The sequence below is a fragment of the Jaculus jaculus genome, chromosome 8 (assembly GCF_020740685.1).
Source record: "Jaculus jaculus isolate mJacJac1 chromosome 8, mJacJac1.mat.Y.cur, whole genome shotgun sequence".
NCBI classification, from domain to species: Eukaryota; Metazoa; Chordata; class Mammalia; order Rodentia; family Dipodidae; genus Jaculus; species Jaculus jaculus.
Genome location: NC_059109.1, coordinates 81970504 through 81993443, shown reverse-complemented (window position 1 = coordinate 81993443; position 22940 = coordinate 81970504). Strand labels below are relative to the sequence as shown.

General features: G+C 43.3%; 2 protein-coding genes across 8 annotated transcripts in view; both read right to left on the bottom strand.

The window, feature by feature from the left end:
* The window catches only part of Ptpra (protein tyrosine phosphatase receptor type A), a 185949-nt gene extending 170226 nt beyond the window's left edge, over positions 1-15723 (bottom strand). Inside the window, exon 1 of one of the 7 annotated variants that reach the window (XM_045156280.1) lies at positions 15637-15723. The gene's annotated coding sequence lies outside the window, so the exon portion shown is untranslated. The remainder of the gene's footprint in view (positions 1-15636) is intronic. The other 6 variants (XM_045156279.1, XM_045156281.1, XM_045156284.1 and 3 more) reach the window with 6 other exon arrangements.
* A 6890-nt stretch (positions 15724-22613) lies between these two features.
* Positions 22614-22940, bottom strand: part of Vps16 (VPS16 core subunit of CORVET and HOPS complexes) — a 36861-nt gene continuing 36534 nt past the window's right edge. The window contains exon 24 of the mRNA XM_004661469.3: positions 22614-22895. Coding sequence (XP_004661526.1) covers positions 22751-22895 — 145 coding nt within the window. The 3' untranslated portion in view covers positions 22614-22750. The remainder of the gene's footprint in view (positions 22896-22940) is intronic.

Genomic DNA, 22940 nt, shown 5'->3' with positions numbered 1-22940 from the left:
CTCCTACTCTAGATCTGACCTTGACTCTCATTCTGGCCCTGGCTTGATACCTATAAGTGGCTCTGCAAGTGGGCTCCTATCTTTGATGAAGTTTCTGGTGTACCTGTAAGAAGTTATTGTTTAGACTGGTGCTTCATGCTGCCTCAGCTTAGCTGCTCAGCTAGGTGTCATGTAAAATTCAGTGGTGGAGAAAATCAGCGCTGACTGATAGGTGGGATAACTGAGGTGATCCTCACTTGGCTAGGTGACAGTGTATCAAAAGCCGGCAGATGGGAGGCTGCCAGCTTCAGTGCTGACCTAATGATAGGTCCGGATGGGCAGAGCAGGTGGGGGTGACTGCTGAGTCTGGTATGAGGTTGCTGACTCAGGAAGACACGATGGTGCAGACAGGCAGGACAACATCCTTATGTTTTTGAGGACATGCAAAAATAAATAATCAAATTATAATCTCTACCCACAGAACCCCACTATCTGTTTTGCTTTCTTCTTAAAAGATGTCATACATAACAAACTTCCCACCACTGCAGTAAAGAAAAATAATAATAAAGTAGGATTTTATGTATATGTATGTTCACTTGTATGCTGACTTGTGTGTGAGTGTATGAAGTTGAATGTATATGTGTGTGCACATGTATGGAGACCAGGTTGCTGCTGGGTAGCTTCCTCAACTGCTTGCTACCTTCTTCTTTTGGAGATGTTCTCTCACTGAACAAAGAGCTCATCAATTGCTAAACTAGCTACCCAGTAAGTGTCAGGAATTCCCTGCCTCTGCCTCCCTAACACTTAGGATACAGGTGTGGATCACCACACCCAATATCTTATGTGGGCAGAGGGTGTCTGAACTCAGATCTTCATACATGCACATAAAGCACTTTACCCATTGAGTCATCTCCCCAGATCAGTAATGGCAATTTAAAGAAAAATAATAGGAATATTAATAGACATAGAGAATGCATGGGATATGAGTAAAAATATATTCATTTTAAAATTCAAATACAAGAATGAAGAACTTCCTTAATCAGATTAAAAAAAAAAGAGGTCTGAAATCAAACTCCCTTAAGAAACTAGAGAGAGGGACTGAGAGATTGGATAAAGCACTTGCCTGTAGCTCTGGATACCCAAGTTCAGATCCCCAAAACCCATGTAGAAGCCAGAAGCTACAGTGAGATCTTGTCTCAAAAATCAAAACAGCAATAACACCACAACAAAATTAGATAGGCTTGTTGTTGTAGGATATTGCTAAGCAACCCTGGATGGCTTAGTTCTTGCTATGTAGTCTAGGTTGGCCTTGAACTTGTGACACAATTCTCTTCCTGCCTCAGTCTCCCAAGTACTGGGATTACAAATGTGTGTCTCCATGCTAAGTAAGTAAATTCCTAAACTTTTTTATTCTTATCAGATCAAACTCACTTAAAACATGATCTACCAATTGAAGGGAAGGATAAGACCTGGTCTATTCATTAATTTGTGAGTTAAAGCAGTCAAACAGTGTGTATGTGTGTAGGTGGGGAGGGTAGTAAGACAGGGTCTCATGCCTAAACTTTTTTGATAATCCTCTGATGTTGTCTGCAGGTGCTCCAGGTAGACCGAGATAAAGCAGGCACCTATGAGAGTGTTGTCTTTAGACTCCTTTCATTTCCAAAAGAAGTTAGACTTGAATTTTTGAATTTAATTACCAATTATATTCATAATTTCAAAGATTCTAACTCTTGGTTTGTTTTTTGTTTTTGTTTGTTTGTTTGGTTGGTTGGTTTTTCGAAGTAGGGTCTCACTCTCCAGCCCAGGCTGACCTGGAATTCACTATGGAGTCTCAGGGTGACCTCAAACTCACAGTGATCCTCCTACCTCTGCTGGAATTAAAGGCATGAGCCATCATGATCAGCTATTTCAGCCCTCTTTTTACTTTTTATTTTCAAATGAGGTCTCATTGAGATTTAACCAAGGTTGGCTTTGAACTCACTCTACTCCAGGCAGTCCTTGATCTTTGAATCATCCTGCCTTAGCCTCCTGAGTAGCTAGGACTGCAGACCCCTATCACTAGACTTGGCTTCAAATCATGATTCAAAACAGTTAATGGTGGGGAGGGAGGGAATTACCATGGGATATATTTTATAATCATGGAAAATGTTAATAAAAATTTTTAATTAAAAAAAAAAGTTAATGGTTGTCTTTTTTTTTTTTTTGTACTTGCAAGCAGCATCTCACACCAGCCCAGGCTGACCTGGAACTTAATCAGTAGCCCAGGCTGGCTTAGAGCCCATGGCAATCTCCTATCTTAGACTCCTGACTACTAAGATTAAAATCATAAACCACTATGTCCAGCTGGGTTTTACAAGACAAGGTTTCACTTTGTAGCCCAATCAAGCCTTGAACCCATGGCAATTCTCCTGGCCTTAGCCTCCAGAGTGCTGCAATTATAGACATGACACACCATGCCCAGCTTTGGATGTCTTTAAAACAAAATTATTTATTTATTTTTTTATTTTTTATTTTTTTTTTTTGGTTTTTCAAGGTAGGGTCTCACTGTGGCTCAGGCTGACCTGAAATTCACTCTGTAGTCTCAGGGTGGGCTTGAACTCTCAGCGATCCTCCTACCTCTGCCTCCCGAGTGCTGGGATTAAAGGCGTGCGCCACCACGCCCGGCTAATTTTTTGAGAGAGAAAGTAAAAAGGCCAGGAAAATAAAATAAAGCCGAGTAATTTGTTCCAATGCTTAACTCTTTTTAAATATATTATATATATTTACTTATTTATTTATCTGAGAAGAGAATATAGGTGCACTAGGGCCTCTAGCCATGGCAAATGAACTCTAGATACATGCACCATCTGTGCATCTGACTTTACATGGGTACTGGGGAATTGAACCTGGGTCCTTCAGCTTTGCAGGAAAGCACCTTAACTGAGCCACCTCTCCAGCCTTCAATTTTTTTAAATAAAACTCTCAAACCTTTGCTGTTTCCTGAATGTAAGTAATTCTTATATGGTATTAGTATACAATATTTCTGGAAATTTTTACAACTATTATTCACAGTACCTATGGATTCTATTGAAAAGGAAAGCTGGAGGCTGGGAGGAAATTATCTTTTACTGTATATAAACACACAAATATTAATAATTTAAATAGACACATAAATCTGCACATAAAGTATAAGCACTAACTAAAAGCCATGTCAAAACCATGTGTTATTTTTGGTGGTTTTTTTTTTTTTTTTTGAGATAGGGTCTTACTCTAGCCCAGGCTAACCTGGGATTCACTATGTAGTGTCAGGGTGGCCTCGAACTCATGGCAATCCTCCTACCTCTGCTCCCTAGTGCTGGGATAAAAGGTGTGCGCCATCACGCCTGGCTTGTTTTGTTTTGTTTTGAATATTCCTCTACTCTTGTCAACTCACTACTAACAATTTCTGTCGAGAGGTTCAGACCCTTTGCCATCAGCACTGTAGCACTGAGCATGAATTGTGGGGACAAAAATGGCCTTTCATGACCCCCACAAACTTAGAAGCAAGATACTGGGCCACATCTAATCTCCCTGGGCTGCTTCTGCTTCTCATCTTTAAAGGTTTTTAAGACTTGAAGATGGAGGCAGTTTCTATGTAAGATGTCCCCATAGCCTCATGTGCTTTGTGGTTAAACCTTATACTTAATCCCTGGCTTTGAGAGATTAAAGCCTTCTGGAAGAGGTGTGTCACTGGGACAGGCACTGGGGTGCTTCTTGCCACATTCGGCTCCCGCTACTTCCTCTATGCTGCTATAGAAATGTGACACACCTGGCTGGCTGCTCCTGCCATCACTTTCTTGGCATGATGAAACTTCCCCACAAAACTATAAGGTGAAAATAAACCCTTTCCTTCTAGTTGTGTGTTTTGTCCTAGTAAAGAGAACATAATTGCTACCAGAACTTGGGAAGCCTAACACCCAGATTTGTGGAAAAAGAGAAGCACCACTTCACCAATGTGAACTCAGGCCCTATCAACAATAAGCAGGTCCAGGCAGGAAAAGAGAACAGGGGAAGGCAAATATAAGCATGGGCAGAAGCAATGAATTAAGGACAGGTCTCACTCCCTGAAAAATGGGAGAAGTATTTACATCACTGAAACACAAAAAGAACTAGAAGACAGAAGTATTTAGGTAAAAGTAAGTTCCTTTTCTTATTTGAAGCAGGGTTTCACTTGTCAGGCTGGCCACTGATCCTCCTACTTCAGCCTCCCAGAGTGCTAGGATTAAAGCTATGAAGATCACACCTGGCTAAGATCAACTCCTTTTAAAAGGATACCACAAGCCTTGGAACTACCTCACACTGCCACTCTAATAAGTGTTAAAACATGTACGTACGTTAGTGAAAGGCATTCTCTTAATGAATGGGTAGTACTGATGCATTTATGATGTTATATGAAGCTGCTCTTCAGTCTGAAAACTACATAATTCACAACAGACAGATTTTAATTTCTTCCTATACACCAAAGCTCTATTTACCAATAATCATCTCTTCCAAAAAGATAAAAATCTAGAATTTCACTAATATTATATTTATTCTGCTTAAATCATGTCTATGTACTTCCCCACCCTAAACCAATCCAGAATACCATCACCATCAGCCAGATTCATTCTAGCAATCATGTAATTCTATGTTCCACTTAGTTCATTCTCTACAGAAATAATCTTTTGGATTGTGTATCTACAATAATAATAAATTTAAAAGTTTTGGGATGGGCTGGAGAGATGGCTTAGTGGTTAAACGCTTGCCTGAGAAGCCTGAGGACCCCAGTTCAAGGCTCTATTCCCCAGGACCCACATTAGCCAGATGCACAAGGGGGTGTGCACACGTCTGGAGTTTGTTTGCAGTGGCTGGAGGCCCTGGCGTGCCCATTCTCTCTCTGTCTCTCTCTGCCTCTTTCTCTCTCTGTCGCTCTCAAACAAATAAATAAAAATAAACAAAAAAATTAAAAATAAAAATTTTGGGATGATAGGAATGTAAATGCTCTCAATGGTAGAATGCTTGCCTAGTATATACAAAGCCCTGGATTCAATCCGAACTTCCCTGAACACACACAATAGGAAAGAAAAGATTTTCAACTATAATGAGAAATGTTTTATCTTGTAAATCATAACAATTTTTTTTTTTTTTTTGGGTTTTTCGAGGTAGGGTCTCACTCTAGCCCAGGCTGACCTGGAATTCACTATGGAGTCTCAGGGTGGCCTCGAACTCATGGCAATCCTCCCACCTCTGCCTCCCAAGTACTGGGATTAAAGGCATGCGCTACCATGCCCGGCTAACAAAATATTTTTTAAATTTTTGTTTATTTTTATTTATTTGAGTGCAACAGACAAAGAGAGAAAGGCAGATAGAGAGAGAGAATGGGCATGCCAGGGCCTCCAGCCACTGCAAACAAACTCCAGATGTGTGCACCCCCTTGTGCATCTGGCTAACGTGGGTCCTGGGGAATTGAGCCTTGAACCGGGGTCCACAGGCTTCTCAGGCAAGTGCTTAACCACTAAGCCATCTCTCCAGCCCCATAACAAAATATTTTTTAAGTATTTTTATTTATTTATGAGAGAAAGAGAAGAGGGTGTGCCAGGACCTTTTGCTATTGCAAATGAATTCCAGACACATGTACCACTTTGTGCATCTGGCTTCATGTGGACATTAGAAAATCGAACACAGGCTGACAGTCTTTGCAAAAAAGCACATTTAACTGCTTAGCCATCTCCCCCAAACCCAAATACCAAAATATTTTAAAAATGAGTTTTGTTCTAATTTTATTTCAGTAATAGTAGTGAAATGACTTTATATATCTTTGGTATACATAATAAACTAGTAAGCTGGGCATGGTGGCGCATGCCTTTAATCCCAGCACTCGGGAGGCAGAAATAGAAAGATCTCCATGAGTTTGAGGCCACCCTGAGACTACATAGTGAATTCTAGGTCAGCCTGGGCTACCTTACCTTACCTTGAAAAACCAAAAAAAGGAAAAAAAAACATAATAAAATAATGTATGTGTACACATACATGTATAAACCTGTGCCTTGTTTTATAGGGAAGGTTATGTGTGTGGGGGGGGGCAATTACTTTTTTTGTTTGTTTGTAGTCTCAGGGTGGCTTCAAACTCACTGTGATCCTCTTACCACTGCTGGGATTAAAGTGTACCCAGCAATATTTTGTTTTAATAGAAAAAAATACACATGGGTCCAGATGGTAAGAGCACAATGGCTAGGCTTATTAACTGTGCTATTTTTGTTTTTTAGCTGTGCTATTTTTCGCCACTCAATAATACAAACATTTGCTTTAAATCTGGCTAGCAAAAACTAAAAAAATAAAAAGATAGCTGGATATGGTGGTTCACATCTATGTTCCCAGAACTCAAAAGGCTATTACAAGAGGACACTGAGTTCAAGGCCAACTTGGGCTACACAGTGAGACCTTACCCCCACACCCCCCCCCCAAATGACTCCCAGTACCACAGAAAAATTTAATATAGAAATTTAGCAAGCTGGTGGCAGTAGCAAGCTCCTATGTTCTCAGCCCTAATACTGTGAAATGGAACGTAGAGCTGGGCATGGTACTCAATGCCTTTAATTCCATCACTCCAGAAGTAGGAGGATCACAATGAGTTCAAGGCCAACCTGAGACTACATAGTGAATTCTAGGTGAGCCTGGGTTAGAGCAAGACACGACCTCAATAAACCAAAAAATGAAGGTACATTTGGCTTTACGTGGGTACTGGGGAATTGAACCTGGGCCATCAGACTTTGCAAGCAAGTGCCTTAACCACTGAGCCATCTCTCCAGCCCAGTATTTTCTTTTTTAATTTGTACTACAGCAATTCTGAAATGCACACAACAGTAAGAACACAATACAAACTTCTAAACAAATCCCCAAATTTTACATAGTTTTATCAATATATGGCAATTCTTGTCTTATCTATAATCCTCCAAACACCCTGAATAATTTTTAAACTTATTTATTTGAGACAGAATGAACAAGCCAGGCATGGTGGTGCTCACCTTCAATCCCAGCACTAGGGAGGCAGAGGTAGGAGGATCAACATGAGTTCAAGGCCACCCTGAGACTGCATAGTGAATTCCAAGTCGGTATGGGCTACAGTAAGACCCTACCTTGAAAAGCCAGTAATAACAATAATTATAATATAATAATAATTATTATTATTATAAAATAGGTCTGGAGACTGAAAAGAATCTGCCAAATGCTATCTGACTTTAATAAAAACCAGAAACCACAAATATAAATTTTAATAATTAAGGTAAGTAAAACTACTACATTTGATTGAGCAACCTGTAACTTTGAACACCACTGAAAAAAGGCACGAGGGGTTTGGAGTATGGCTTAATAATAGTGGTTGCCTAGGATTTACAAAGTCCTGGGTTCAAGTCTCAAGACTGGACAACAGGTAAAATAGGGAGTTCTCATCACATTCCACATGTGTACTTTTCAAATTTTTTATTACTAGCAACAGCCTATTTTAGTATTTTTTTTTTCTTTTTTTAGTTTTTTGAGGTAGGGTCTTGCTCTAGCCCAGGCTGACCTGGAATTAACTACATAGTCTCAGACTGGCCTTGAACACAAAGTGAACCTCTTACCTCTGCTTTTTGAGTGCTGGAATTAAAGGCATGTGTTACCATGCCTGGTTACTTTCCATTTAAATGACAGCTGATTTACAATATCTAGTAACTCATTAAGAGTTCATAAGACAGGGCTAGAGAAATGTCTTAGCGGTTAAGGTGCTTGCCTGCAAAGCCTAATGACCCAAGTTCAATTCCCCAGTACCCACACAAAGCATATGCACATGGAGGCACATGGATCTGGAGTTCATTTGCAGAGGCTAGAGGCCCTGGTGTGCCCATTCTACCTGCCTTTCTCTTTCTCTCTCTAATGAATAAATATAATTTTTTTAAAAAAGAAAAGTTCATAAGACAAGTGTCAGCACTGCTACTTTGTTTGCCTGTACCTCTATTATCAATCACTGGTTTCCCTACAGGTTCATTTTGTAAAGTTAGCTTAATGAAACTGGATGTTAGTATAAGCTACCAATAATATGTTACAATCCACTGAGTAGATGAGTATGTTTCTACTCACTTCAGAACTCTCTTCCTTCAGGACATCCACCATTTTGTACCTAACACATTAACACTACATACCCGAAGTGTTTTTTTTTTTTTTTTTAGTTTCTTGAGATAGGGTCTCACTCTGGCCCAGGATGACCTGGAATTAACTATGTAGTTTCAGTGTGGCCTTGAACTCACGGTGATCCTCCCACCTCTGCCTCCCAAGTGCTAGGATTAAAGGTGTATGCCACCACATCCAGATAAAGTTATTATTTTTGAAAAAAATATTTTTATGGTCCATTCTCTCTCTCTCAAGTAAATAAAATATTTAAAAAGAATGAAAATCCAGCTGGGTGTGGTGGCTCACACCTTTAATCCCAGCACGTAGGAAGATTGCTTTGAATTCCAGGTCAACCTGGGCTACAGCAAGACCTACCTCAAAATATAAAACAAACAAAAACATCTAGAATCCATTCATGCACCCTCAACCCTGGCCTCTGCAACTCTCCAGCCCAGTGTGTCTCAACCCTGACTTCGCATTAGAATCACCTGGGGAATTAAAATACAAATTCGGGTCCTCTCCAAGCTAAAGAAACATGCTTGGTGCAGGGCATCTGCATGCCATATTTTTTTAGAGGTGAATCTAGAGTGCAACAGGGCAGAGAACTATGGCTCTGATGCCACAGCAATCCACCTGCCATTTCCTGTTCATCATGGTGGGCCAGCTTCAGTTCCTCACCAAGTTCTCAAGTAGGCCTTGTCATAAGTGTGATCCACCAACCAGCAGCATCACCTCACCAAGGAGGTAGTGAGTAATGCAGAATCCCAAGTCCCACTACAGATCTACTGAATCAGGACCTGGCATTTTTAAAAGATTCCCAGATGGTTCATGTGCACATTCAAGTTACAGAAATGCTGCCCTGAGCTACCAAAGCCCTTCCCAGCTCAGGGCCTTTGCAAATGTTGTTTAATTGCTAAACTACTCTGGCACTCTCAAGACACTCAAATTTTCTACTTTGATGACATCATTTACATCTGTAATTACCAAGAGGTAATTAATGTCTACTAACCCACAAATACCATGAGGATAGACATCAATCCATATTACTCTAGGGTATCCCCTTGCTCCTGGCACAATGCCTGCTATATTCAACAGAATAGGATCTAGTCTTAGATTTCATACCAAAATCCTATTTCAAACTTGCACAATGTCCCAGCACTCGGAGGCAAAAGTAAGCAGAGCACTGTGAGTTCAAGGCTAGCCTGGGACTACAGAATGAGCCAACCTGGGCTACAGTGAGACCTTAACCTCAAAAACAAACAAAATATAAATTAATTAAACCTAGTAGCTCAAGGTATCATTAAATTTCATTTAAATTAGTAATTACATTATTAGGATGAACTGACTTGAGAAATAAAGATTCAATAAAATATTATATAAAAGTACTATTTGTAATTATATAAAGGGAAAAAGAAGAAAGAATACAAACTGCACATACTGTAGCTGTTGATGAATGGAATATTGTGCTGTGATTTTATTTTTTGTTTTCTAAATCTTTTTAAAATTTTATTTATTTGAGGGAGCTAGGGAGAAAGAGAAAATGGGTGCAACAGGGCCTCCAGCCACTGCAAAGGGAACTCCAGATGCATGCACCACCTTGTGCATCTGGCTTACATGGGTCCTAAGGAATCGAACTGAGGTCTTTTGGCTTTGCAGTCAAATGCCTTCATCAATAAGCCATTTCTCCAGCCTGTTTTTAAAATATTTATTTGCAAGCAGAGAGAGATATGGAAGACAGAGAGAATGGGCATGCCAGGGCCTCCAGCCACTGCAAACAGACTTCAGATGCATGAAGCCACTTTGTGCATCTGGCTTTATGTAGGTACTGGGGAATCAAACTCGGGTTGGTAGGCTCTGCAAGCAAACAGCTTAACCACTGAGCCATTTCTCCAACCAATGTGTTGTGATTTTTTTTTTTTTTTTTTTTTTTGCTGAGGTAGGGTCTGGCTCTAGCCCAAGCTGACCTAGAATTCACTATATAGTTTCAGGGGGCCTCAAACTCACAGTGATCCTCTTTACCTCTGCCTACTGAGTGCTGGGATTAAAGGCATGCACCATCACGCCCAGCCTGTGCTGTGATTTTTAAACAAAGACAAATAGTAAATAGAAAGTATTTTTATGACATTCAAAAACTATATTTTGTATATGCTAATTACAATCATAAAAATCACTGACAGTACAATCACATGTATTAGATATAAATTCAAAAGACTTAAATATACTTTTATGCCAGGTGTTGTAGGGCACACCTTTAATCTCAGAAGACTGAAATAAGAGGATTGCTGCAAGTTCAAAGCCAGCCTGAGACTGCGTAGTGAAATCAAGGTCAGCCTGGACTAGACCAATATCCTACCTCGAAAAAAATTTAATAATAATAAATAGACTTTTACATTTAGTGGCTTCTCTGTTTAATAGATAAGACTTTAAAATTGGGTTGTCAGTTTGCTACTGAGTTTTATTACTAGCGTTATTCTATTAGCTTTTAGTTGCACTCAGACTAAAATTATTTTTCTTCATCTTTGAAATTTAAAACTCTTATGAGCTATTACGCTAAGAGTAAAAAGACAAGGGTTAGAGAGACAGCTCAGTCAGTGCTTGTCTCACAAGCATGAGGACCTGAATTTAATCCCCAAAACCTATGGAAAAATGCTGGACATGGTGGCATACACTTATAATTCCAGTGGCATACATTTATAATCCCTGAGGCACCCTGGCCAGCCAGTCTAATCTAATGGCAAGCTTTAGCTGATTAGAGACCCTAACCCTATCTCAATACTGGGTGTGGTGACGTGCACTGGAGGATCCACCTATGTAAGTATGAGAATGAGTTTCAGGTTAGCCTGGGCTAGAGGGAGACCCTGCTTCAAAAAGACCCCTCCCTACCCCTGGGGGAAAAAAAAACAGACCCTATCTCAATGGTGACAGCACTTCTAATGAACACCTGTGGTTGTCCTCTGGCCTCCACAAGTACATACACATGCACATACAAATTTAAAAAGGCTAAGTGGGGCTGGAGAGATGGCTTAGCGGTTAAGTGCTTGCCTGTGAAGCCTAAGGACCCCGGTTCAAGGCTCGGTTCCCCAGGTCCCACGTTATCCAGATGCACAAGGGGGCACCATGCGTCTGGAGTTTGTTTGCAGAGGCTGGAAGCCCTGGTGCGCCCATTCTCTCTCTCTCCCTCTATCTGTCTTTCTCTCTGTGTCTGTCGCTCTCAAATAAATAAATAAATAAATAAATAAAATTTAAAAAAAAATAAAAAGGCTAAGTGACAAAATTCTATATTTAGCCAACTTTGTATTTATGACTTTCTATATGAAGATGAGGAAAAAATAATGCAACACTGTTAATAAACTGATGCTAAGTGCTTTCATGAAAGGTACTGGCCAAATACAAATAAAAATATCAGAACTGCAAAAAATAAACCATCATCATCCCACACTAATTTTCTTGCACAAGTCATTCTAATCCTCTGTAAAACACAACAGGTTGGAGGAGGGTGAGAGAAAAGCAGGCATATGACAACTGAGAAAGCATCCCAGGTGATCCAGCTGGATATTCTGATTTACATCTACTGAGTGACACACTTTGAAAGAGAGGATAAACTGGTACAACTACCTCAAAGAAGTGGCAATTTGGACATCTATCTAAAAATTAAAAATATGTAAAAGTCCTTTCACCCAGCATTTCTATTTCTTAAACTAGTCAGATAATTGTATACATGAGCATATAACAATGTATATCAGAGGATATTCACTGTATTGTATAAGAGAAAAATCTAGAAACAAAATGTTTAACATGAAGACTATCTATAAATACATAATAGTCCTACACACAAGTAAAACAACTTATTTCACCATGCAGAAGAAATATTAATACAAAGAGTAAACAACTCTGTATTAATGGGAAATGGTTTCCCAAAAGTGCTCATTTTATTTATTTAGTTAGTTAGTTGGGTTTTGTTTTTTTTTTGAGATAGGGTCTTGCTCTAAGCCAGGCCGACCTGGAATTTATCTAAGGTTGTCCTTGAACTCAACAATCCTTGTACCTCAGCCACCCAAGTGCTGGGATTAAAGGTGTGCATCACCATGCTCAGCTATTTACATATTTTTTAAATGATTTTTAAAAATATTTTGTTTTTATTTATTTGACAGAGGAAGGGCGAGAGTGAGAAAGAATAGGTGTGCCAGGGCCTCCAGCCACTGCAAATGAACTCCAGACGTGTGTGGCCCCCTGTGCATCTGGCTAACATGGGTCCTGGGGAATTGAACCAGGGTCCTTTGGCTTTGCAGGCAAACACCTTAACCGCTAAGTCTTCCCTCCAGCTACCATTTTTATATTTTTATCTGCAGGGAGAGAAGAGAGAGAGAGAGAGGGAGGGAGGGAGGGGAGGGGAGGGGAAGGGAAGGGAAGGGAGGGGAAGGGAAGGGAGGGGAGGGGAGAATGAGAATGAGTAAATAATAAATTAAAAATATTTTTAAAATAATAATAATAAAGAAGACAACAATGAACCTTCCTCTGCTTCTAAGAGGGTGGGTTTGAGCCACTGCCTACTCAACTGCACAGCCTATGGCCTCATAATGGCTCCAAAGGACCTTTCCAATACCATCAGTGCAAGACCCTGACCTTCTTCAGGGGTCTGCACTGCTCAAACTCACACACTAACATAAGCACATACAGCCTTTCAAGATGACCGTAACCTCATCTCCCACTCTTTGGTAGACAGAAGTCTACCCAATCCAACATGTTTAACCTCTCATTTCCTTAAGACAGCCAGTCTTTCCTCCAACTGCTTGCATTACAACCCTCTATCTTACACATACAGCCCATTGCCCACAAAAGCCTTTGCCACCTTCAGAACTCAAAGGCTTCCCTATCAGGAAAGCTTTCCCAGACCATTCATGCCAAGGATCCAGACAGACTACTAGGGCTCAAATACTGACTATTCCCTTATCCGTGTTCTGTGTGCAGCCTCAATTTCCAACCTACAGAGTAGCAATAAGCCTGAATATGACTGCTGAAAAGATTAAGTAAGAGAATTCATATCAGGCATGTATTACATGGCTTGTCACAGGCAAATAAAAGACATCAATCATTACTGTAGCTGTCGTTGTTTAGACCCACCAGTCCTGCATTGGTCTGTGACTTTCTCACTTTCATTTTGTACCACAAGAGCTTTGTTTGGCAAATAGATGGCACAGGATCCAGGTGTGGTGGTGCACGCCTTTAATCCCAGAACTTGGGAAGCAGAGGTAGGAGGATTGCCGTGAGTTGGAGGCCATCCTGAGACTACATATAGTGAACTCCAGATGAGCTGGGCTAGAGTGAGAGCCTTTCTGGTTCTGTATTTCACCCACAAACTAAATCTATGACTAAAAGGCACCCAGTAAACAGCCTCTTGGATTCTGCAATGGCTTACACTGACTATCTGTCAAGCCACTAAGAGTAGACAGTGGTGGAAAATGACTAAAGGACTTTTGCATTTCACGGACAAACAGACCAGAAGTCAGTGGGACACAACCTGTCCATTTCGGCTTGCTGACTATTTATGAGAGTGGAATGTGATGTACATGGAGAGGAGGGGTAGCAGAGTACTCAAAGTATTGAGCATGCACTCCAAGGAGGCCTTTAGGAAACATCTGTGAAGATTTTTCTTGAGAGGCTAGAGAGATGGCTCTGTAGTTAAGGTACTTGCCTGCAAAGTCTATGGACCCAGGTTTGATTCCCCAGTACTCACATAAGCTAGATACACAAGGTGGTGTAAGCATCTGGAGTTCGTTTGCAGAGGCTACAGGCCCTGACACACACATTCTCATTTTCTCTCTCTCTCTCCTGTCTCTGCTCACAAATAAATAAATAATATTAACTTTTTTTCTTGAGAACAGGATAAGTAGGAATAATTCTCCTACCAGGGAAAAATTACACAAGACATAGCCCCTGTCCTCAAGGCAAGTAAAGGACAAAAGAGAACACAGTAATAATATATATAGGCTGGAGAGATGGCTCAGCAGTTAAGCGCTTGCCTGTGAAGCCTAAGGCCCTGGTTTGACACTCGATTCCCCAGGACCCATGTAAGCCAGATACACAAGGTGGCGCATGCATTCTGGAGTTCGTTTGCAGTGGCTTGGACTACCCATAAAAAGTGGCTGAAACGCTGTCAAAAGCAAGACTAGTTGGAAAGAAGGGATTGGGAGTGGGAGTGGTGAGAGAGGATTATGATCATGGTATATTGTCTGTATTTATGGAAGTTATCAATAAGTAGTATTTTTTTTTTAGGTTGTCAGATGCCTTGTGTGATCTGATAGGGCATTTGGTGCTTCATTCATCCCATGACAGAAGGAAAGTAAGCAAAGGATTTTGTTGGTTTTTGAGACAGGGTCTGGTGTAGGTGGCCTAAAACTCATTATGTAGCCATGGGTGACCCTGAATTTTGCACCTCCATGCCTGGTTTATGTAGTGCTGGGGATCAAACCAGGGCCAGGGAAGCAGAGAGCCACAACCCCAGCCTAAGCAAGTTTGTTTTTAAGTAAGCAAGTAACAGTATGGGATCTAATTTGAAAAGAGGGTCCAGGCACAAAAATGCTCCTCCTTTCCCATCATTCCTCTCTGCTCACCCACCATCTTCTGGGAATCCAGCTGCCTCAATAGCTAGCAGGTGGCAAGTGATGCCATCTCCAGGGAAATGTGACTCGTTGCTAACAGGGATCACTATCCTGACCAAAGGTTTCTGCTGGTACTATCCTATCTAGGAAGGTTTGGAACATTCCTTTTTTCCTGTCATACAAAAATCACTAGCCCAACATGGTGATGCACGTTTAATTTCTACACTCAGAAAGATGAGGTAGGAGGAGGCCAGCCTGGGCTACAGGGAGACCTTGCTTCAAAACCACCACCAAAAATCAAGACTGACAGCAGCAACAACACAAACCTCAACTCACTAGGCTCTTGCGCTGTTTTTATTTTTAAGAAATACAGTTAGGAATTAATATTCTTTCCCACAAAAAAAAAGTATTTTAATTTACTGAAAGCAAAAGGGATAAGGATGTGCGTTCCCAAGTGTCTCGTTAATTATGGGCATCTCTAATCTATTTCCCTTCTAAAGCATCCTCAACAGTTGAGAATGGACAGCCTGAAAGTAGGGACGGGAGGGGCTTTAAACGGGGGGGTGGGGGGGGCAATTGTTCACTGCAAGAGCAAATTTTCGTTTGCGTGGAGTTTTCTTTCCTCGCACTAAATGGGCTGGAGCAGACGCCACGCTCGCGGTTCAAGTTTCTTCTTTCAGAATGAACGAAGGCAGCTCTGGGTCTGAGCCCCGGGAGGGCACGCCCGCAAGGCTCCAGCGCGTCCCGGTCCCGCAGGTTTCCGGGGACCCCCTCCCCCAGGTCCACCGCACCAGGATGTGTAAACCCTGGGGAGACACCCCCCCCGGAAAAGCCGGATCCGAGGACCCCTCCTTACGCGGCGGGGCAGCCCCGCCTTCCGGAGCCCACCCCCCGCCCGGCGGCGGCGGACACTCACCGAGTCCGGCGCTGGGCGGCACCGCTGGGGACGCGGGCGGTAGCTCCACCTCACTCCGTGGCGGCGTCTCGGCCAGCCACTCGCCCTCAGGGCCGCCGTCCGGTCCGCGGCTCGAAGCTCCGCGGCGACGGCGGTGGCCTCGCCTCCATGGCGAGGGGATGCTGCCGAGGGACGAGTGGGCGGGCGGCGGCGATGGCGGCTTGGGCCGGGGTCGGGGCTGGAGCGCGCGCGCGTCCCTGTCAGCGCCTCCTCGCCGCAGCCTCGCTCTCGCTCGCTGGCTCTCGCGCTGCCTCGGCTGTAAGGCGCGTCCTCATTGGCGGTTCAGAGCCCCGCACTGGTTCGCTGACGCCGAACGGGCGTCTCCGGCCGCTGGGGCCCCGCCCTTGCGCGCCCGGCAGCTCGGCCTGGCTAGCGGGCCGCGGGGACTGCAGTTCCGAGCATCGATCTGTTTCGGCTGGGGACGCTCCCAGTCCTCTCGGAAGCCTGAGCTCAGAGCAGTGGTCACTGGCATCTTCTGGACAGTACCAGCCCCTGGACGTGGGCCTTCTTCCCAGTTTACAGATGGGGAGACTGAGACGAGGCACAAGGCACAGCGTTATCTACCGAGTAGGAGGCCTTGAGGCACTGATGCCGTCTTTTCACCACAAAGTGGATCCCTTTGCTAATCCCCGCCCCTCCACACACTGCTGTGAAGTATTTAAAGGACAACACATCTAGTTGCAGGGAGAAAGAAGAACGTGCCCGACAGCGGTTCTGGCTCCGAGGGTGCCATTTTTATCCAGGGAGCACCCGCGAGCCCCAGGGAAGTAGCCCGGCTCTTCAGATGCGCACGCTGGCTCTGCCTCGCCCGAGCCCGCTGGAAGCACAGAGCCAGGTGCTCTGCTACAGTCCGGGTGGCGGAGGCTCGGTTCCCAGATGTGTGGCCACTGCGTCCCTCGCGGCGCCCAAAAGCCATCTGTCCGCGCGCCTGGTGGCAGCACCTTCCCAGGTGGAGCACCCTGGGTGCTGCTAGACCTGGGGCGCCGAGTTCGAATCCAATGCACATAACTGCTCCAGTACCTGTGAGGTTAGGAGCATACGAGCCAGCGCCACGGTCTGCAAATGCGGGTGGCAGTGCGCCTCCCTCAAGACCTCCCCGGTAGAGAATCCCTCCTTGAGTCGACTCTGGGTCCCACTTAGCAGGCCCAACCCAGAGGGGCCAATGAAATGGCCAACCTAAGACACCACAAAAGATTCCTCCTCAGCTCTTAAGTGCAGGCTCCAGCCAATGGGGGCAGGTTTTCTGGGAAGTGCAAACTCCAAACTGAAACCGCAAACTAAGAGGAAAAGGAACCAAATGAAAATTCTGGCCTTGCACTGGAACTCACTGTATTAAAAAGCCCTTTTTAAAAATACTGTTAAGGGCTTGGGATATAGCTCAATGGTGTCTGCCTAGCATATGCAAGGCTGTAGGATGAATCCCTGGTACCACTCCCTCCTCTCCAAAAATACCATGAGTGAGGGAGATCCTTGATTAGCTAAGAGAGTTGCCCCAAGGCCTTGGAGTAAACCCCACCAGCTGAATTTTACACCATCTACAGTTAACCTACCCTGTTATTTTGTTTTGTTTTTTCTTTCTTCGAGGTAGGGTTTCATTCTAGACCAGGCTAACCTGAAACTCACTATGTCGTCTCAGTGTGGCCTCAAACTCATGGCAATCCTCCTACATCTGCCTCCCAAGTGCTGAGATTAAAGACGTGTACCACTATGCCCCGTTTCTGTTATTACTTTTGGTTTAAATTTACATTAATGAAAAGGGTTTATTATACCACATACATTATATATTTTGAGGGGGGGGGTTGAGGTAGGGTCTCACTCTAGCCCAGGCTGACCTGGAAATCACTATGTAGTCCAGGGTAGCCTTGAACTCACAACAATCCTCCTACCTGTCTTCCGAGTGCTGGGATTAAAGGCGTGCACCACCACGCTGAGCAGTATACTACTTAATATTTGGTAACAAAATTAAATGTTAAAGTAAGTGGTTGCCTCTGAGGCCTTGTGAAGGAACTATACCAGATCTGATCACACTTTGAAAAAACAGTTGGGTATAGTAATTAGATAGCTCTGGATTTCCAGACTTGCCATGTGCTAGGTAATCTGAGCACCTTCTTACCCTTCCCAGAACCTCCCAGGGCTGTGCTGAGAATGACAGACACATACAACTTGACAAGTAACCATATGCAGAAAATACAAATTCCTTTTTTTCCCATGAGATCTGAGCACATGCAGCGTGTACAGGAGTGACACAAAACTTCACACCAAGGAGAGGTAGGGTGTTGGGTGACCCATGCTAGAGACTCCAGGAAGCAACTGCATGCACTTTCTACAGGACTCTTCCTGGAGTTCTATCCTTAGCTGCTTCCATGGGGAAACTTGTTTAGCTTCCCATCCTACTTGACTCCCAGCGTGTCCAGAAACCATTGCCATCACCGTGGAAGAAAGAGAACTGAAATGAGAGCCTCCTGCCACATCCTACATTAGTCCTAGCCCATGCAGCACACCTATAGGTAAGAACTTGTCTGTTATCCCACAGGTGCAGTCAGGGTTCATGAGCAAAGGACTGGACTAGCAGGACTGGAGGGTGGGATTAAAGGAGTCCTGTTCCCTTCTTTCCACGGTTTGGTAAATGAAACAAGTTGTTCTCAGCAATTCTTACTGAGTGTGGATCATGCGCTGGGCACTGGAAGGAATAAGACAGAGGCAGCCTCTGCTCCCAGGAGCTTTCGACGGAAAGGGAGATGAACAATGATGGAATAAAGTAAGGCACTAAGATGAAATAAATGAGAGCTAATACCCTGTCAAGACCACTGTTATCTCTAAAGAGTCATTTGCTGGAAGTCTGGATCTAAGGCAAGCCTGGCAGCCTCTTTGCTCTGAGCTTTGTAGCAATCTGCCACAACTCACTTTACAGCTACCACTAACATCTTAAACTAGGAGAAAATTTTCCAGATTGATCCTAGCCTGAATCCTAACCCTTGCCATTATGTAACACTTGGCCCTATGAAACATCACAGGCATAGGTCTGCTTATACAATTGCTCAAGGTAGAGGACATTTTACACTAATTTCAGCCTAGTAATTTGGAAGAAAATAAAAGTCCTACTTGTGATCTTTACTTATTTTTTAGTTAGTGCTAGAGTCAAACCTGAGGCCTCACATAAACTGGGCAAGTACTCTACTACTACAGCTAAACCTGTTTTCTTATTTATAAATGTATATACATTGATCAAAAGTAAGCAAATGCACATTAAGGTCTTTACATTTCATTGTACATAGATTTTGTCTGAAAAAGAGGAAAAGCACTGCAAATAGCTCTATATAGTTAACTAAATGTGTTCTGAAGTATTTAGGAGCAGGAATATTGATTTAGGGGCAGGTATATTGATGTCAGAAACTTTTTTTTTTTTTGAGCCTTCAGTGCTGAGATTACAGGTGTGCATCACCACATCCAGCATGTGACTTACTTTGAGATGCACTAAAACTAGGTGAATTTATTAATGAATATGTGTGTAAGAAACAGAAAAATATCAGTGACACAATCCAAGTAGTATACAGACGTTCCCTGTAAAAATTCTTTCAATTTGGGTGCATGTTTAAAAGTTTTTGTATTAATTATTCAGGAGGCTGAGGTCAGAGGATCATTATGAGTTCAAGACCAGCATGGGCTACCAAGTGAGTTCCAGGTCAGCATGGGCTTAAGTAAGACTCTGCCTCAAAACAACAAAACACAAGTTTTCAAGATGGGTGTGGGGTGTATGCCTTTAATCCCAGCACTCAGGAGGCAGTGGCAGGAGGAGGATCTCCATGAGCTCAAGACCACTCTAAGACTGAACTCCAGGTCAGCTTGAGCTAGAGTGAGACCCTACCTCAGAAAAACAAAAACAAACAAAAAAACCCACAAATGTTCAAAATAAGATATTGGGAGGGACTAGTGATTCGCTTTAAAAAAGTGAATAACTGTTTTGTTTTTTGCAGCACTGGAACCTCCAACCTGGGCTTCAGGAAAACTATGCAAGTGCTCTAACCACAGAGCTACATCACCAACCCACCTTTATTTTTCAAATAACTATTTCCATGAACGATGTGCTTGTCCACATGCATATATTTTTCATTAAATTGTAATCTCTGGGTTTAGCTACCATTGTTATTTCTCACACTTCTAAAATTAATTTCTTTCTTTTTTTCTTTCTTTCTTTTTTTTTGAGGTAGTTTTGTGTTTTTCAAGGTAGGGTCTCACTCTAGCCCAGGCTGACCTGGAATTCACTATGTAGCCATCAGGGTGGCGTCAAACTCATGGCAGTCCTCCTACCTCTACCTCCCAAATGCTGGGATCAAAGGCATGTGCCACCAAAATTTTCTACAATTTCATGTGTACAGTATTTACCATTTTATTCTACATGAGGAGTTAAGTGGTGTGTTAATTTGAGTATGTAAACCTATGTACATTTTAAAAGCACTGGTCTCAAGCCTTTAATCCCAGCACTCAGGAGACAGAGGTAGGAGGATCTCCATGAGTTTGAGACCACCCTGAGACTACATAGTGAATTCCTAGTGAATTCCAGGTCAGCCTGGGCTACAGTGAGATCCTACCTTGAAAAAAACAAAAACAACAAAACAAATAATAAAACCCACTGGGTCAATTTCCTCTCCTATTCTCACTGAGAATAAGAAACACAAGGAAGACTTCCGGTTAAGATGGCGGCGTAGGTACCACGCCAAAGCAGCCTAGGGGGGAAAAAAGACCAAAAAAACTCAGCAAAATACACACTTTTACTAAAAAGTGAGGTGTATAGGAAATTGAAGTGGCAGCGGAGAAGTAGAAGAGTTCCAGAGCATCCAGAGCCCGCACAGGCGGGAAAAGCGGCTCCAGCAGCTCCACCAACCGCCGCGGCCGCGGCGCACCAGAAAGCCACCAGACTCGGCTCCAGCCGCAGGAAAAGCCAGGTGCGGGATTTTCCCCTCACACCGCGCTCTCCGCAACTCAGGAAACGTGAGGGGAGAGCGGCAGCGAGCAGCGGAAGAAACACAAGGAAACCTTTGCAAAGGACATGAGAGATACCAGGGCTGAAGAAGTGTGGGGTCAAGATGGGGGGGTGGGGATGGAAATGCCCAGTATTGGAGGGTCTTTCCTTTCTTTGGAGGTGTCATGCTGATAGGCTGAGTCAGTTGTGATTCTTAAAAACTGGCCATAATCTTTCTAGAACCTGTATAGTTGTATCAACTAGTGAGACTATTTCATCTTGAAATTGGTAAGGCAGGTTTTTTAGGCCCTGCCTCCCCTCCCCAAAAGGTACCAAGGCCAAGACTGTGGGATGAAAAAATGACAGCCCACGGAAGAAGTCAGGTCAATACTCCCTCAGTTGGTAAAAGCCCACCGCTGAATAGCGGGTCTCCCCCTCTTTTTTTTTTTTTTTAATTTTTATTAGCATTTTCCATGATTATAAAAAATCCCATGTTAATTCCCTCCCTCCCCCCCACTTTCTCCTTTGAACACCCCTCTTTTGTACAAAAGAAGGAAGGAAATGTTGGGAGCCGCAGCTGCTCTTTGACCTTGGGAGCTAAGGATGTCCTTCTGCCCCTGACAACCTAAGACAGGCACAGTCACTTCTTTTAATAAATAAAGAAGGGGGAGATGTCGGGAGCCACAGGGGAGCTGCAGGTGGTCTTTAATCTCTTATCCTACAGCTTAGGTGAGAAGGCAGCCCAGATGAAATAACACCAGGCATCATTTAACATAAGGCATAAGCACCTAATAGAGGGGAGTTACCACATGGCCCTGGGCACGAGGGCATTATCTTCTGTATATAAGCTTGTGTCTGCCTGAATAAACCTGAGCCTTAATCAGAAAAAAAAAAAAAAATTTTTTTAATTCTTTTTTTTTTTTAATTTTTAAATTCATTTTATTTGAGAGAAAGAGGCAGAGCAAACGAGCGAGACAGCGAGAGTTGCCACTGCAAACGAACTCTAGATGCATGCACCACCACATAAGCATCTGGCTTATGTGGATCCTGGGTAAATGAACCTGGATCCTCTGGCTTCGCAGGTAAGTGCCTTAACTGCTGAGCCTTCTATCCAGCCCTGAGGTAGTTTTGTTGAGACTGTCTTAACAGCAGAATGTGGCTGGTGTGACCCCACAGGACTTGCAATGCTAGGTTAAGAAAAGCAGCAAAGATCTACCTGGCTACCATTGGGGATGTTCGTCCTTGGACACCATGTACCATGTTGTGGTGTTCATGTGGTGGTCCATAACCCTAAGATCCTGGTCAACAACCAGTTCCAATCAGACACATGCATGAGCAAGTCTCTAGATGACTTCAGCCCCCAGCTATCAAGACCAGACACAAAGCATCCCTGTTGTAGCCTGTCTACATTCTAGGCCTGCATGATAAGAAAGCAGAGTAGTATTGTTTTACCATATGAGTTATATTAATAAATCAGATGGGAATAAAGAAAAAAATGCACCTGATCCAACCTAGAGTGTCCATTTGTCTGTCTCTCTCAGATAAAAATAAATAACATGCCTTTTCTTCTTGAGGCAGGGTATTGCTATGTAGCCCTAGCTGGCCTAGAACTCACTATGCAGCCCAGGCTGCTCTTAAACTATGCCTCCCAAGTGTTGGGATTACAAGTGTGTGCCACAATGCCTAGTTTCTCTCCCATTTTAAAGCATGGTCAGGCCTGCATGCAGGTGTGTATGTGTATGTAATGCTGGTTTTTGTTGGATCAGTGCTTAAGCTTTGTGCTGTCTCTCCCTGTAACTTTCTAGAGGCTGTGAGAGACCTCCTGAGGAAGTAACCATGGTGATGTGAAGGCAGACAGGCCCCCTTGATAATCTTCTACCTCCAGCCCAACACAAATCCATAGTGCTCTGCTGCAGTGTCAAGCTGTTTCCACCTTGAGCTTACTTCTCTGGGGTTGGACTGCATATAACAAGCATTCTAAGGTGTTCTAATTTTATTTACAACCAGATACCCCTGCTTCCCTAACCCCACAGTTTCTCAGCTTTGCTCAGTGGTAGGAGCTAGGCTTTCTGCCAAGTCCTGGTTCTAGAAGAACACTCTTAACATGAGGATTCTTCACTTCTTCTGGGCTTGTGCTCTGGCTCTTTGAATCTTATCAGCTGTGGCCCCATCTGTGGCTCCGGTACAGTGGGACAATACAAGACTCAGCTCAGCTTCATTCCGGTGCTCAATAGCCACGTCTGCAGCCTGAGCCACATCCCTGTGATTTGACCAGGAGGGAAGATAGTGTCTGAGATGCCCAAGG